This window comes from Eschrichtius robustus, chromosome 6 (genome assembly GCF_028021215.1).
Source record: "Eschrichtius robustus isolate mEscRob2 chromosome 6, mEscRob2.pri, whole genome shotgun sequence".
Taxonomy (NCBI): domain Eukaryota; kingdom Metazoa; phylum Chordata; class Mammalia; order Artiodactyla; family Eschrichtiidae; genus Eschrichtius; species Eschrichtius robustus.
Window position 1 is genome coordinate 134,947,333 of NC_090829.1, and position 15,892 is coordinate 134,963,224.

At 48.3% G+C, this 15,892-nt stretch overlaps 1 protein-coding gene across 5 annotated transcripts in view; it reads left to right on the plus strand.

Moving 5' to 3' along the window:
• EVA1C (eva-1 homolog C) overlaps positions 1 to 15,892 on the plus strand; it is an 83,690-nt gene that overhangs the window by 24,095 nt on the left and 43,703 nt on the right. For all 5 annotated transcript variants that reach the window (XR_011074338.1, XM_068546972.1, XM_068546974.1 and 2 more), the window contains exons 2-3: positions 10,617 to 10,813; positions 13,779 to 13,902. Coding sequence is in view for 4 of the 5 variants with exons in the window: in XM_068546972.1 (XP_068403073.1) it covers positions 10,617 to 10,813; positions 13,779 to 13,902 (321 nt within the window). In the remaining variant the exon portion in view is untranslated. The remainder of the gene's footprint in view (positions 1 to 10,616; positions 10,814 to 13,778; positions 13,903 to 15,892) is intronic.

A 15,892-nucleotide genomic window follows, 5' to 3' on the forward strand; every position in this document is an offset into this window, starting at 1 on the left:
GAGAGCCTTTTGTTGTACGTGGGGATAGAGCCACTAATTTGGCCAATTCCAAGCAGGAAAGATCAAGTGTAGATTTCACATCTGAGTTTTAAGTGCGGATTAAAAGTTGCATTAAGTTATCAAATGCACCTCCATCCTGCCTTAATCGCCAAGTGGCTCTGTAGTTTGGGGGTAACTCTGCATCCCAAAGAAAAGAAAAAGTATTCCGTGTAAAGGCTTCAGGCAAATGGGGATTGATCCAGTTACTTTTAAACAGCTCTAATCCAGGTGGTGTTGGCTGAATAACTTTCTGGGGTGGGTACCTCGTTACCGAATAAGGTGTTCATTTTTATAGGATGTGAAATCTTGGGTTGAAAAGGCACAAAGGAGCTCCTACCAGACTGACAGTGTCTCCATGTAGAGAAATACAGCAGAATCAGGGGTAGTGGGGCAGGAAGTGCATGTTTCTCAGAGCAGCTAGGGAAAGCCTGTCTGATAAGGTTACATTTGAACAAAGGTCAGGATGCAGGGAGGGAGGGAGAAAGTAGACACTCGAAGGAAGAAGCTTTCTGGTGAACAGAACAGCCAAAGCAAAGGTCCTGAGGTGGGAGTATGTGTGGCTTTTTTTTTTTAATGAATTAATTAATTTATTTTTGGCTGCATTGGGTCTTCGTTGCTGTGCTCGGGCTTTCGCTAGTTGCACCAAGTGGGGGCTACTCTTCGTTGCGGTGTGCAGGCTTCTCATTGCGGTGGCTTCTCTTGTTGCGGAGCATGGGTCTAGGCATGCGGGCTTCAGTAGTTGTGGCACTTGGGCTCAGTAGTTGTGGCTCGCGGGCTCTAGAGCGCAGGCTCAGTAGTTGTGACGCATGGGCTTAGTTGCTCCGGGGCATGTGGGATCTTCCTGGACCAGGGCTCGAACCCGTGTCCCCTTCATTGGCAGGCGGATTCTTAACCACTGCACCACCAGGGAAGTCCCTGTGTGGCATTTTTGAGAAACAAGATCACTGTGGCTGGAGCTGAGGAGGAGAGTTATAAGGATGAGGTCAGGTAGGTAGTGGAAGGGGGCTCGATCTCATAAAGACTTCAGATTTTTTTGTTTGAATGAGTCGAAAGCCAAATAATGGATTGACACGTGTAAACAAATGCTTAGACAGGCACAAGGATCTGATCCATATGTATAAATACACACCTGGTCATCCACACAGAAAAATCCGCTTAATATATATGAATATATAGGGAAAAGTATGGGGTTTGGTGAATCAGAGGGTCAGTGTGCAGAAAGGGAAAAGAAGGAGATGTTGGGAGAAAAACTAACAAGATAAGAGATCATTGACTAAGTGATTGTCAGAAACCAGAGTTAAATACAAGAATTCAAAGCCCAGGGGAAGTGGAAAAATGGGACCTGGATGCCGTGTGGCACTCATGAAAGATGAAAAAATGTTCATTCCTTAGGCAGAAAAGTCACAGAGAAGAGCCGGGCGGCTGTCACTTTTCTTGTCAAATGTTAGCAGCCAACTTCCAGGGTTATTTTTTCCATTATTGTTGATCAGAAATTTGAAAGTATTTTAATCACATACACTTTGGGGTTCCTTTAAATGCTCTTGAAACAATGGCAGGCATGGAAAATTTTGCAGGTTTTGTGCCTTTAGAAATAGTATTTTTATTTGGCTTTAAGAAAATCCAGCAGCTTTATTGTCAAAGAGAATAGCTTGAGTTTGTTGAGAAAAAGGGGTCAGAAACTGGATGTTTGGAATTTGTAGGTTCAAAAGTAACATATCAGAAGCCAGCAAACTTTTCCAAATTTGCACTCAACTGGTTCTTTTTGGGGAGTGTTGTGCTCATTTCTGTAAAAAATGCTTCCATGGCACCCTCAAACCTGGGGACAAATGATTAGTGGTATAATCCCCATCATGAATATGAGCCTGTCCTTGGGGCATTTTTATAGAATGTGAAAGCAAATATCATCTACTGTTTTACCAGATATCTTAATCCTAAATCCAAACCAAGGCTCAGCTAGGAAGCAGTGGATTTGGGGCTGCTTGTCCTTGCTTGTTTTGGGGCTCCCTTTTCCATAGAGCTTGGACTCCCAATGTCTTTTCCTCCTAGTACACTCATGCAGTTCTTAAGGAATGAAACTGACGTGCCCAGCCACTGTGTAAGCTGCTCTACTTATGCTATTTTTTATGGGCTGCACAACAACTCTGTAAAGTAGGTATAAGTCTCTGATATTACAGATGAGAAAACTGAGATCTAAGGGGGTTATATTTAACGTGCCTGAAAAGCATCTGATCTGAGGGGTTTCAAAGCCTGAATTCCCTGCATCATAACCTGTGGCGTCCACACCTGTGCGTTGGCACTTTTATCCTGGGCCAGCGCTCTCTGGAGCACCACACCAGTCTGCCCACAGTCCCATCCCCTTCCCACACTCCTCAAAGACCTACCAGCTTCCTACTTAACACAAGTACCCGTTGACAGAATGCTGGAGTATTAGTCAGGGTAGGCTAGCTGCTGAAACCAACAACTCCCAAATCTCGCTGGGATAACGAGGCTGTGCTCCATGAGGTCATTCAGGGACCCAGGTTCCTTCTGTCTTGTGCCTCCCCCATCTTCTGGGTCCTCAGAATCTGTCCTTGTCCCTTCTCTCTTCCACATGTGACAGCAGATGGGGAGACAGAGGGAGTAGAGAGTCACACAGCGTCTCAAGGGCCAGACCTGCAAGAGGCAAGCATCACTTCTGCCCTTTTTCCATTGGCCAGAACTTTCCACTGGTCCAGTATGTTGTCAGGAGGCCTGGAAAACCTGCTCCTCCATGGACTCAGGAAGAAATGTATTGTCTCGGCCCCATCTGGACTCTCACATTACCTCTGTCCTCGGCTGGTTTGTTTTGGGACCGGGATCTGAATGCATCATGTAAGAGCAGTACAGCTACCTTGGTCATCCCTGTCATTGTGATTCCCCCCCAGACATCTAAGAAACACTCCGATGGCTCTAGTTCTTCTCATAATTAACCTACAGAGTCAACTTCTTCATGCCAAACCTGGGACTAGAGAAGAGACTTAAAGTCTAAATAGACTTTTTGATCTTAATGCTCTTGGGTGTGTGGTCCCCAGTCATGAGCCCGTTATCCATTGTAGGGCCTTTCCTGCATCCTTAGACTCACTGACTCATTGCTCTAAAGCCGCGTGGGCTGCCCCTCCTCGCGCTTTAGCCAGCTTTCCAAACACACTCACAAACACAAAAGAAAAAATACCCTTTTCTGGAAAAGAACTTCAAACATGTAGAAACACCTTTGAGTATTTGTGAATAAAAGGGTGTGGTCTCTTATCTAAAGGATTAACCGACTGGAGGGTGCTGCTTTATTTTAAGAAAATGGGGGTGTGGGGTAGCAAGAACAGTACAATTGAATTCCATTCTCTTCCCAGAAGTAAGGTTGTGAAATTGGCCCCCGGTGATAGGGGACTTGAGCACACGGGTGTGGGACCGGGGACTGATGTACTTACATCCTGCACTTGGGGTGACTCCCGCAACCTCAGCCCTTGGGAAACTTGGACTTTTGTGGACGGCTTCTGGCTTCAGAAAAGAAAGAGGAAGAATTTGCAGCCCGTTTGGCATCTTCTAAATATTAGTAGTTTTTAAACTTTATTGATTTAAAAACCGGAGAGAGAGAGAGAGACAGAGAGAGAGAAGGGAATGGAGGAAAGAAGGAAGGAAGGGAAGGAGGGAGAGGGAGGGAGGGAGAAAGGAAGGGAGGAAAATTTTCTTTTCCCTTCAAGCTCAGCAGTGACATTTCTGGACTGTGACGACATCTACTGGGCTGTGTGCTTGTCTCTGAGTTGACTGTCTAACCATTGGTGCTCAGAGCAGAGAGGGGCGACTGGGGGTGTGATTTGCATTGCATCAATGAGTAAGTTCATGTCCTTCAAGATTTACCATGTAATAGCAAGACCTTAGTGTTGTGCAATGGTTTATGGTTGATAGAAGATGCTCTGCCCATTATGTCATTTGATCCTCACAGTAAAACATGAGGACATCAGTTCTGAGAGGTGATGGTCACAGTCACACACTTTAATCCCAGGTTGAACCCTGGTCTCAGAGCTTTTAATCCTCTGCTCCCCCCACTTCCTCCCTGTCCGTCCGCCTGTTTCAGGATGAGGATTCCTCAGCAGTATGGGATTCTGAAATGCCTTCTGAAATCATCCAAGTTAGATGCAGCTCTTAGCACTGACCGTGTTTTACAGACTCAGTGAACATTCCCTTCAGAATGATGTGCTTAACAGTAACCCTCAGATAGTTCATGCAAAAAAAACCGGGGCGGTCTGGTCAAATATGTGCGAGAGATTCTACCACCTATGTCCCTCCTCACGCCCCAGTGCACAGTGGCTTCTCTGTGGTTCTGTGGAGTCCTGCAGGGCAAGAACCGTTTGCCTTGGTTGAACCCATACATTCCAGGCTTATTTCGGATAGACCCTTCTTTTTCCCCTGCGTAATACCTGTTCCTCCCATAGAATGCTTTGCCTCCTCCCATCCCCATTCTTTGAAAATCAGTCATTTACATTCTGGTCCTTCAGTGGTCCCTGGATTATTTGTGTATAAATGTGTTTTCCTTGTAAATGCGATGGGGGTTATGATCCCAAGAATATCTTTCTGAAGACAGAGAAGAGCTTCTGCCCCTCTTAGGGGTTCATTTCCCATGAACTTTTCACCTACCTTTAGAAACAGGGAAACATAAAAGCCTTTATCTAAATTACTCTAAGATTTGCCCAACCCAAGCCTCTCGGGATGTGCCTTTGAGGAAGGTTTGAGCCATGACGGTGGCTGCCGGAGTTTCTGCTGATACACAGTGGAGGGTTCACCAGGGAAGAGAGTATCCTGGAGTTAAACAGAAGTTGTTCCAAGGCCTCTGGGCTGTGTGCAGCTGATGAAGCATCTACACCCTCCCACTCCCCCCTCTCCCCCAGTTTAAACAAGGAGCTACGGAGCATTTACAGGCCATGCCAGATTCTGAGAGGTGATTTCTTAACAGAGTGTGTACTTCTGCCTTCTTTCAGGGTAGCAAATATTTGCCCCCAAATATACAGTTAGACTGTGAAAATGCTGGCAGAGAGTATTAACACATAAAGCATTTTTGACTGATCCAACGCAATGGGGCATTTGATCCAGAGAGAACTGTTAACAAAAAGCTACATCTTTAAAAAGGATCCCATTTGAAAGTTGGTGAGGGCATAAATGAAATAAAATTGGCCATATGTTGATTAAAAAAAAAAAAAAAAATCCCATTTGAACCAGCCAAGAAACCAAGGCGTGGGGAAGCTAAGTGCTGTGGTCTGAATGTATTTGTACAACTAAATTTATGTATTGAAATCCTAACTCCCAAAGGGAAGAGGTAGGGCCTTTGGCAGGTGCTTAAGTCATGAGGGTTGAGCCTTCATGAATGGGATTCACTAATCCCATTAATCTCTTACAAAAGAGACCCGACAGAGTTCCCCTGCCCCTTCCACCATATGAAGACACAGTGAGAAGAGGCCAGCTATGAAGCAGGAAGATGGCTCTCACCAGACCGTGACCATGCTGGTGCCTTGATCTTGGACTTCCAGCCCCCAGGACTATGAGAAACAAATTTCCATCGCTTATAAGCCACTCCGTCTGTGGTGTTTTGTTAGAGCAGCCTGAATGGACTAAGACACTAAGTAACATGTTGACTCTACACAACACATTGGAAAGAGCGCACGTGTTCATTGGGGAAGCCGGGTAGCACGCCGGAAGGGGCTTTGGACTGGGAGCGGGTCATCTGTCATCTGCCCTTTGTTCAAGGTCAACCTTGGCTGAAGGCTCTTGCTCCACCCTAGTTCCTACCTTCATCCTGGGAGATGCCTGATCCAGAGGGCATCTTCGCAGCTCCTGGCATCCTCATTTCCAAGAATCTTCTCCGCTGACCTCTTACACACTCTTCCATGGCCACTTCTGTGGCCACTTCATCACCTGCAACTGCTCCGTCTTGAAATCTGTTCAAACAAATTTTGGGCACGAGCTCCTCCCTCTCCAGCTTGCTGGTGTGCTTGCCTCCACTCTGACCTTGCTGGATCTCAGCAGGACCTCTCTGTTCCCTTGGGCCTCTCCCGTGATCGTCTCCTTCCCTGTATTTAGCTTGGAGCCCACAGTCCATCATTTCAAGCTCTCTCTTGCTAGCACCCGCTTTCAAATTTTTTGAACCTTAATCTACAGTAAGGAGTATAATTTACATATGATCTCGGACTCATATGTACGTATATGTGTATATTTTACACATACATACAAACATGCATAGACCTCTCCCAACTTTAAAACAATCATAATTATTTAAAAATCTCTCCCTGGACATCAGTTCTTATGACTATAGCCCTATTTCTCTCCTTATCTTCACCAAGTTGTTGTAAAGGTCATCTGTATAAACTCTTAGTTCCCTATGGCTGCTTTAATAAATGATTACCCAGCACAGGCTTATTCTCTTACAGTTCTGGAGGTCAGAAGTCTAAAATCAAGGTGTTGGCAGGCCTGCATTCCTTCTGGAGGCTTCAGGGCACAATCTGTTTCCTTGTCTTTTCTAGTTTCTAGAAACCGCCTACATTTTTTGGCTCATGGCTGCCCCATTCCAACCTCTGGTTCTGTTGCCACGCCTCCTTCTTCTGACTTTGACCTTCTTGCCTCCCTCGTATAAGGACCCTTGGAATTATACTGGTCCCTCCCAGATTAGCCAGGATCATCTTGCCATCTCAAGATCTTTAACTTAATTATAACTGCAAAGTCCCTTTTATAATGTAAAGCAACATATTTATAGGTTCTGGGGACTGGTCCCTGTGGCCATTTGGGGGGGGGGCCATTATTCTGTCTACCAGGTGAACCATCTTAGATTTCCTTAACTTCCACTCACTTTCAACCTTTTCTAAGCAGGCTTCTGTTCCCCACTCACCATCCCTAATGCCTCTCCAAATGGTCCTTGATGCCCTCCATGTTGCTGAAAGCAGTGGGTAGTTCTAATTGTCCTTCTTTGGACCTCTTAGCAGCTTCTGACATAGTCGGCCAATCAGAATGGGGCATGGAAGGCACCTATGGGGGCCATAAGGTGGGCGGGCCAATGGCTTGTCCTCATGAGGGTTTCCTGCTGTCACTGTGGAGGAGGATCTAGTGTGGATGGGGTCAGCTGCAGAAGACGGGGTTCCATGGCTCTCCATGCCCTATAAATCAGCCACAGGCTCCGCAGTATCTAGACTTTCTTTATTAGTGTAAAGTATTGGTCACAAAACTGCAGGTAAAGGTTTTTTAAACAAACATTTATCTACCAACAAAAAAGTACACAGATCCTAAGTGCGTAGCTGGGTGAACTTTCACAAAGTAAAACATGTATCCACCCTTCAGGTCAAGAAACAAAGCTTTGCCAGCTCACATGCACTCCCTGTCACGTCCCCTCCCTGTCACCTAACCCCTCTCTTCCCAAAGGTCGTGCTATCCTGGGGAGGCATGGGTGGTTTTTAAATTTTTGCCCTTTTAAATGGGTGGTTAAATTTCTTTCTGAGAAGTTTTAGGTTCACAGCAAAATTGAGCAGAAAGTTCAGAGATTTCCCATATATCCCTGTCCCCCCCCCCCCCACACACACAGCCTTCCCCACAATCAGCATCCCACACCAGCAGTGCATCTGTTACAATCAGTGAACCTACTTTGACACCTGATTATCACCCAGAGTCCATAGTTTACACTAGGGTTCACTCTTGTTGTTATACATTCTTTGGGTTTTGACAAATATATAATGATATGTATCCCCCAGTATAGTATCAGACAGAATGGTTTCATTGCCCTAAACTTCCCCTGTGCTCCACCTGTTCATACCTCTCTCCCCCCAGACGTCTGGCAACCACTAATGTTTTCACTGTCTCCGTAGTTTCGCCTTTTCCTGAACGCCGTATAGTTGGAATCACGCAGTATGGAGCCTTTTCAAGTTGGCTTGTTTCACTTAGTCATATGCGTTTGTTTCCTATGTGTCTTTTGTGGCTTCATAGCTCATTTCATTTAGTGCTGAAAAATATTCCATTGTTGGGCCTAGGCATAGGTTTTCGAAGAAGGAATTGGACCGAGTCTAGAGCAAGTTTTAGTGCTGAAGTATCTTCTTTGAACTTGTATTAGTGTTAGGACTGATGTACCGGGAAGGAGGCTACCCTTCCGCCTCAAAGTGCAGAAGGGCCTGAAAGACCTCGAGTTAGTCAATTCTGTGCGTTGAGCTTCTGCCTCCAGAACATCACTCAGAATATGAATACTGTATGCAGGGGGGCTCGGGCCACTGTGCTGCATGGTGTTGTGTTTTGATGTAAATGGTCCCACGGAGATCAAGTTTGTTTACTTGGTACAGAGTACATGACAAATAGGGTGAAGAAAGATGATGGCCTGAACACAGCAGAAGTTTCTTTCTCACTCATGTGACCATCTGTGGAGCAGGCAGCAATTCCCTCCATGAATCCAGGACCCAGGCCCCTTCCGTCTTGTGGCTCCACCTGCCCCAAGGCCTTATCATCACCTTCATTTAGCCAGAGTAACACATGGCCTTTTGAACAAACCATAAGCATGAAGTTGAAGTCATGCTCCCAGAATTAATTTAACATTTCAGTCAGCTGATCATCTCCATGAATGATGGGTGATGGACAAGAAAGTTTTAATGACGAAGTTAAAGCGTGGGGGTACCAGTCTGGGAAGCCTCAGGGTGGGTGCTGGCCTGGGAGCAGCCTAAGGGCCACTGTGAGTTCCCTGGTGTGGCTCATAACACACCCCCACAAATGATCTTGTACAAATCAAATCATGGCTTAAACAGGACTCACCTGTGTATCCTACAGGATGACACTGACCTGGGGCCCTAGGACCACCAAAGGGCCTCTTCCTGGCCCCTCTTGGTGGCCTGAGGGGTTCACCTTATGAGTGACAGCATTCCACCAAGCAGGACCTTGATTCATATGCCTGCTGCCTGATGGCAGTTTTGCTGCTCAAGCTAGGCTTTGCTTCTCTAAGCAAAGTTAAATCAGGGTAGCTGATGTCTTGGCCTTTCTTATGATGATTGTCATGGGCGGGAAGAAAAAAAAGGAGTTGCAGTGAAAGACCTACAGTCTGGATGCAGTGTGCTGTCCAGGGCGCCCGGTGTCCATCTTCAGGTGGGCAGGTGTGGATTGACTGGTGTGCCCACCCTACGGCAGAGCACCTCAGTCCCTTCTCTGTGACTGTCAGGGAAGCCCAGGGAGCTGGACTGGGTGCCTTTTGCAGAGCATTGCGGCCCAGAGAGGATTTTGAAACCTAAGCAGGACTAGCTAGAACATGGCCTGGCCGTGTGGGAACTGGGGAGCTCTAAGGCTGCCCTCCTCCACTCCCCCTCCTCCCTCTCGGAGGCCGAAGGCTGCCAAACTGTCTCCCACACACCTCACCAGAAAGTCCCTGGCTTCCCTCCCAGCCGCCTTGCGATTGACCTCGTGAGGTGTGAGAAGGAGGAAAGGAATCTGTGTTTCAGATGAACCTTCCCTCCTCCTTTCTGAGAAAAAGTCCAGGCCGCCAGCGCCTGTCAGGAGGTCTGCTCAGCTCCTCTGAGCCCGAGGCCCTGCTCAGCGCAGCCAGCCAGCTGGAGACGCAGGGATCGGGAGCCTGTATGAGTCTGCCGGGGCTGCTGTAACAAATGACCACTAACCTGAGTGACTGAAAACAACAGAAATACATTCTCTCAGAGTTCCAGAGGCCAGAAGTCTGAGATCAAGGTGTCCGGAGGGCCGTGCTGTCTCTGGAGTTTCTAAGGAAGAGTCTTTCCTTGCCTCTTCCAGCTCCTGATGGCTCCCGACAATCCTTGGTGTTCTTGGCTTGTAGAAGTATCACTCTAGTCTTTCCATGGCTGTCTCCCTCCGTGTCTCTTCTCTTCTCATCAGGACACGGGTCATACAGGATTAAGGGCCTTTCTTACTCCAGTCTGACCTCATCTTAACTAATTATGTCTGCAACGACCCTCTGCCCAAATAAGGTCACATTCTGAGGTTCCAGGTGAACATGAATTTGGGGGGATGGGACACTATTCAGCCCATAACAGAGCCCCACCATCCTCCCCTTCCCTTCCCTTCAGAGAAGGCCCTTATCCCATGCAGGGAGCTTGCCTTGCTTTCTTCTGCAGGACTGAGGCAGGCCCAGGAGTGGTTTCCTAAAATAAAACGGGATCCCCTCGCCCCAGGAAGGCCTGGCCCAGCTAGTGGGAGATCAGAGAACCCAAGTCTCCCCCAGGACAGGCGTCTACATGCCCAAGGGACACCTACTTGCATTTTTTTCCTGCTTTATAGAGATGCTTCAGGACTCCTTGGCTCCTGGCCCATCCTTTAGTGCTTCCTGGAGGGAAGGAGCCCTTGGAGGCTTGCAACGGGCCATTCCAGACCAAGGTTTCCAGCCCAGACGGAAAAACGAGCATCCGCTCCCTCCGCCCCAGCTCCGGGCCTGTCTGGTGTCCTGTCCAGGGAGCTGCTGAGGAGGCCCCGCCCACACCTTCCTCACTGACCAGCTCCTCCCTCCGGGGAGCCGAGGTCCTCCTGCTCCAAAATCTATGAAGGAGTGCTGAGCTCCTGGGCCTCTTGTAACCCAGCTGAATATTTTCCAGGTTACCTAACCAAACTCCTGCAAAACCACACCGCCTACGCCTGTGATGGGGACCATTTGGACCTGCAGTGCCCTCGGCATTCGACGATAAGTGTCCAGTCGGCATTTTATGGGCAAGATTACCAAACGTGTAGCGCGCAGCAGCCTGCCTCTCAGAGAGAAGACAGCTTAACCTGTGTGGCGCCCACCACCCTGCAGGTATTGCCTTTCATAGATGGTTTAAGATGACAAAATGGGTTTCTCTCTCTCTCCCTCTCTGTCCCTCTCTCTGTATATATACTTGTGATTCTGTAGTGTACCCAAAGCAAACCCGCTCCTTGAAAATCTCAATGTAGACAAATCACGAATTTTGCAGGCGAGCTATTCTTTGCTTCTCAGAAGGATTCTTTACCAAACGAGTCTAAATAGAATTCCTGCTTATTGGAGAGCTCCCTTAATACACCTGCAGAATGAATTTATTCATAGGCACACTCTTCCCTGCAATAAAGTAAAGTATCATCATGTTGGGCTTTAACCTCCAGACCTACGTTGCCCATCAGTACCCCGGGAGAGAGGAAAGGCTGTGCATTCTTTAGTGGAAACCACAAGGCAGACATCAGAAGTCATGATCAGATTCTTAGAGAATGCACTCAAGGAAGGGGAATATCACTAATTATCTTTTTTTTTTTTTTTATGGTTTGCTTCTCCAGTGGTAGATAATCATGTTATTCTCGTTTGGAGCTATTTTGGGCAGTTTCTGCTGGTTCGTCCTTGATAGTACCAGGAATTAGGGGTGGGGGGTGGCTGACTCATTCTTTTTTCAGTCGGCATTGAGGAAGTATGTGGTCTACGGGGAGGTCAAAACTAATATAACAATGACGATTTTAGACTATTCTGGCTTTCAATTATCCAGACAACCTCTATTCTGCTCTCCCAGGCCCCTCAACATTTATAACTAGTTAGCTAAAATTATGGAGTCACTTGGCCTTGGATTTTTTTAATGCCTCCAAAGTCCCCTATGAATCTGTTGAAGTCACAGTGGTTAGAGCAGATAGGTGGCAAATTAGACGTCAGCTTGATTTTGTCAGTTGTGGGAAATGTGGGTAATGGTAAATTTCCTAGGAGGACTGAGGAGAGATGGAATTAGCTCTAATGCTGTGCAGCTCTCCCTAAGACCGGAAGAGGAGAAGCAAACATAAAATGATCATGTAAGGATTTTTCTATTTTGTCTACTATTTACTGCTTTCAAGCTAAGCATTGTAGTACCTGGGTGGTCATGTGATTGGTAAAGACACCAACTGAGGAGCCAAAAGAATGTGTTTGAATGAATCCCCTGGTTTCCACCCCCCCCCCCCCCCCCCCCCGCCCAGGAGAGACCACGTGTGTCTTCGGGAGGCAAGCAGTTACTTTCCTTGTGTGCCCCGCCCTACCCCCAATCCTTCCCTGTACCTTGAGAATGTTCCCTTTCCTCCCCCCAGCACTCTTGCCCGCCTATCCCTGGTACCCAGGCTTTCCGCTGCCCTCCTAGGGGCATAAAAAGAATGTGGCCAGTGCCACCAGGGCGGCAGTGCCTGCTTTGTGAAAGTATGGACTCCTGGCATCCTGCGTTTCCAAAACACGGCCACCTCACCCTCCAACACGGGCACCTGCCTCTGCCAGGCATCCCCGAGGGTAGAGGATGTTGCCATAACCAGGCAGACAAGTCAGAATTTGTGAACACGATTCTGATGTTGTGCGGAGGGTTTGTTTGCCAGAAACATCCCCGCGCGCTGAGAGATCCTGTGCTTTGTCTTTTAACCTGTGTGTGGGAGCTGAGGCAAGGTGCTTCCTCAGGGGGCAGTTGCTTAACGTAGGAGAGAACAGGTTGATGTCCACACCGGAGCACCTCACCTGATCTAGCCCACGACGAAATGGCTATAGGAAGTCCCCTCTCTGCAATCTCCAGCTGTAACACAGTTTGGAAAGAGCTCTGCCCTTGGGTCCCATTCCATGGCTGTAACACGAAGAGCCATCCGAGGGCTGAGTTATTTCACGATACCCTCAGCCATGGAATATGCACCATCATCTGGGGGTCCTTGGGGTTTCCCTGGGCATTTTTCCTGATCTTATGCGCATCCGCGGGGCCCCTGAGGTGACGGGGGATACCTGGTAGGGCCAGCATCCTTCGCGGAGATACTCCATGAGCCACTATGAGAACATGGCGACTCAGACAGGCTCGTGAATCTGCACTAAATTCAGTCCAATGATAATAAGTAGATTCTTGGGAACATTTTTACTGTACTTGGTGTGGAGGACCTCTGTGTCTGTCGTCGGCAGGGCCTGATCCGTCTGGGAGCTGGAATGGCAGCAGTGTGACGCTGGCCCACCTGCGACCCAGTACTGGGCGTTCCCCGAGCTTCCACAGAGCAGACTCACTCTCCAAGGTGTGATCTGCCTGGAAGAGGTCGGGAGAGATTTGAAGGAAAGCTTTTTTTTTTTTTTTTTTTTTTTTTTTTAAGAAGGAAAAGTTTTAAGCCAAATGCTCAACAGAAAGCCTGCCTATTCCACCCAGAAAATTGCTCCACCAGGAAAAGTGGGTCCCACGTCCTTGAGGTTAGCAAGGGTGGGAATCAGCTTTTTAATTTTCATTGGTTGGTCTGCTTTTGGGTTGGGGTCTCCGAGGCGTCCCCCAAATGCTGAGCTCCCCTGTGGCCAGCGTCAGGTGCTTTTAAGGACGAGGATCTGTGGTTACGATTCCCGCTCCCCAGAGCCCTCTGTCAGCCTTAAAACCAGGGAGCCTTCCCGGAAGGGGGCCTCCGAGTCCCCTCCGGTCCGCACTCTGCGGTACCCTGATCTTGCCCCCGGCCCTGGGAGCCTCCGTGATGCGGCATTCTTGCCAAAACTGTCAGCAATGGTGCCAGGTGAGCCAAACGGGAGGCTGGTTTTCTGAGGGAGGCCTGGCGCTCTTGGAGCAGGTTTCGTCTTGGGGGAGACATGGGGAGACAGGCAGCCGACCTGATCAGCCGCATGCGGGTGCTTCCATCTTAGACAAAGCTGGTACCAGCGAGAAGGTTTTAAAACGTGAGCCCCAGGCCAGGCAGGCAGGTGCCCTTCCTCCCGAGAGCCCAGAGCAGCCCAGGTGTGGAGTCTCGCAGGCACTGTGTGTGGTTCTCAAGCCTATCCCTTTTCTACCCCCTCATTTTAGAAGGTGCTGGACGAATGCCAGAACCAGCGGACCTGCCACCTCCTGGTCAATAGCCGTGTTTTTGGACCTGACCTTTGTCCAGGAAGCAGTAAATACCTCCTGGTCTCCTTTAAATGCCAACCTAGTAAGTAACTTGCGAGGGGCACAGCGTGCGCAGGGGGTGGGTTCCCTGACGAAAATGCTCCGCCAGCTGACGTTCGTCCAGCTTTGAAACTCTTGTTCATAGGACTGTCGGGGCCCCATCCCACCTGGTTTTTTAGTTTGTGTGTATTTGTGTGCATGTTGTGTGCGCACGCGCAACCGATCTGTGTGCGTTCTTGCAAATCCCTGAATTTTAAAAAATCCTTCCTAATATGTAAAACTTGGTTGTACTGATGCTAAAGATGCCAGGTGACAAGAGACTGTGATGGCTTTTCCCCAACATGAGGAGCTGGCTGTCCTTTTCAGAGAAAGGCTTGTTATGAGGCTCCGCCTCCCCCGGCTGCAGGGCGACTTATTCTTCTGAGGGGGCTGCTGGCACAGCTGCCACCTGAGCCCACGATTCCAGATCTTTACAGACTGGCTTCTTCCCACTTTCACCTTCAGTGGGGGCTCCTGAAGCAGCGTGTTTCCTAAGCAGAAAGCAAGAGGAAGAGGACTTGGCGGGAGCAAGCTCTTCTATTCTGATTCTTGCACTTCTCTCCACTAACTCTCGCCATTTCTAACGCACGCCAGTTTTGTGGTTAACCCATTGCAGGCTAAAAATAATTGCTGTTCCATGAGGAGGTCACACCTCCAGGCGTGGAAGGTCTGCCTGAGAGAAGCCATAGGTAATTACAGGTTCCTGGTAATACTTGGAAAACTTGTTGAAAGACAGCAGTGTTCTAGCAACAACATTTAGCCAAACATCAGGGATAATAATTTGTAAAATTCTGTATTGCCACAACAATGCAATGGTTCTCATTTTTTTGCATCTTGTTCTGTGTTGGTTTCTGCCTCTGGAGCCCAGCATCTCCCAAGACACTGGTGGCCTGGGTTCCTGTGGTGGGTGAGGCATCAGCCATACGCATGGAACGGTCTCAGGCACACATCTTCAGAGAAAGCCCTGGATGCTTTGGCAAATATCCAGGCTTCTGTCTCAAATCCTTTCCTTGCTGGGACCCAGATACCTTAGAACGGCCCTATGCCTCAGCGCCCCTACTGTGCCTCCAAACACACACTCATACTCACACGTGCACCCATGTACACGCTATCACACGCTCACAATGCACACGCTATCACACACAATGCACACACCTGGACTCTCACACGTATACACTGTCACGCCCATACACACTGTTATACACGTATGCACTGTCACACATGTAGTCATACCACATACACACACTCACTCGCAAGTTCACACAATCACAAGCTCTCACAAGCAGGCCCAAAGTTTGCAGAACAGCCTAAACTCCCCTGCTCCCCACCCAGGAATTCTCACCAACTCCTGCCCCACCCCGTAGACTCAGGAAAATCACTTCTAGATCCCCTCGTTTTTAGTGGCTTCCTCCCTCTGCTGAATCTCAAAAAATGACCACACCCTTGACCACGCCCTGGCCATGCCCTTGGCCACACCCTTGACTGCCTTAGCTTTGCCTTCTTTTTCTCTTCTGCCCGTTTATTGTGATAGTCTCTCACATTTTCTATATGTTGGAAATAGTTCATAATAAAAAGATGGGCAGGAACAGCCTTTAGAAGAAGTGAAGAGACCCTTATGAAATTGGCAGGACCCTGGATAAGCCAGTGCTGGGCCACAGCCTTGTTTCTACAGTGGGCAGTTAGGTCTGTTTGCTAATTTCATTTCCTCAAACACGTATTAAGCACCTGCTCTGCACAGGTGTGGGCCACGTTTTGGTTATGAAGAGAACTCACATCTCACAGAGGATTCCTGGATGGTGGTTCTGTCTTGGGTGGTTTCCAACGTCCCTTCATAAAGCGAGCATTTATTGAGATCTTCACATAGCCAGTTGATTCTCATCCTTTAGATTCTAGGCCAAAGATCTCCTTTCTCCAGAAGGACCTTCTCTGTCCAAAAAAATATCTAAAGAAGACCCCTGCGCCCTTGGCACTGTGCAAGAAGCTCACAGGAGGAA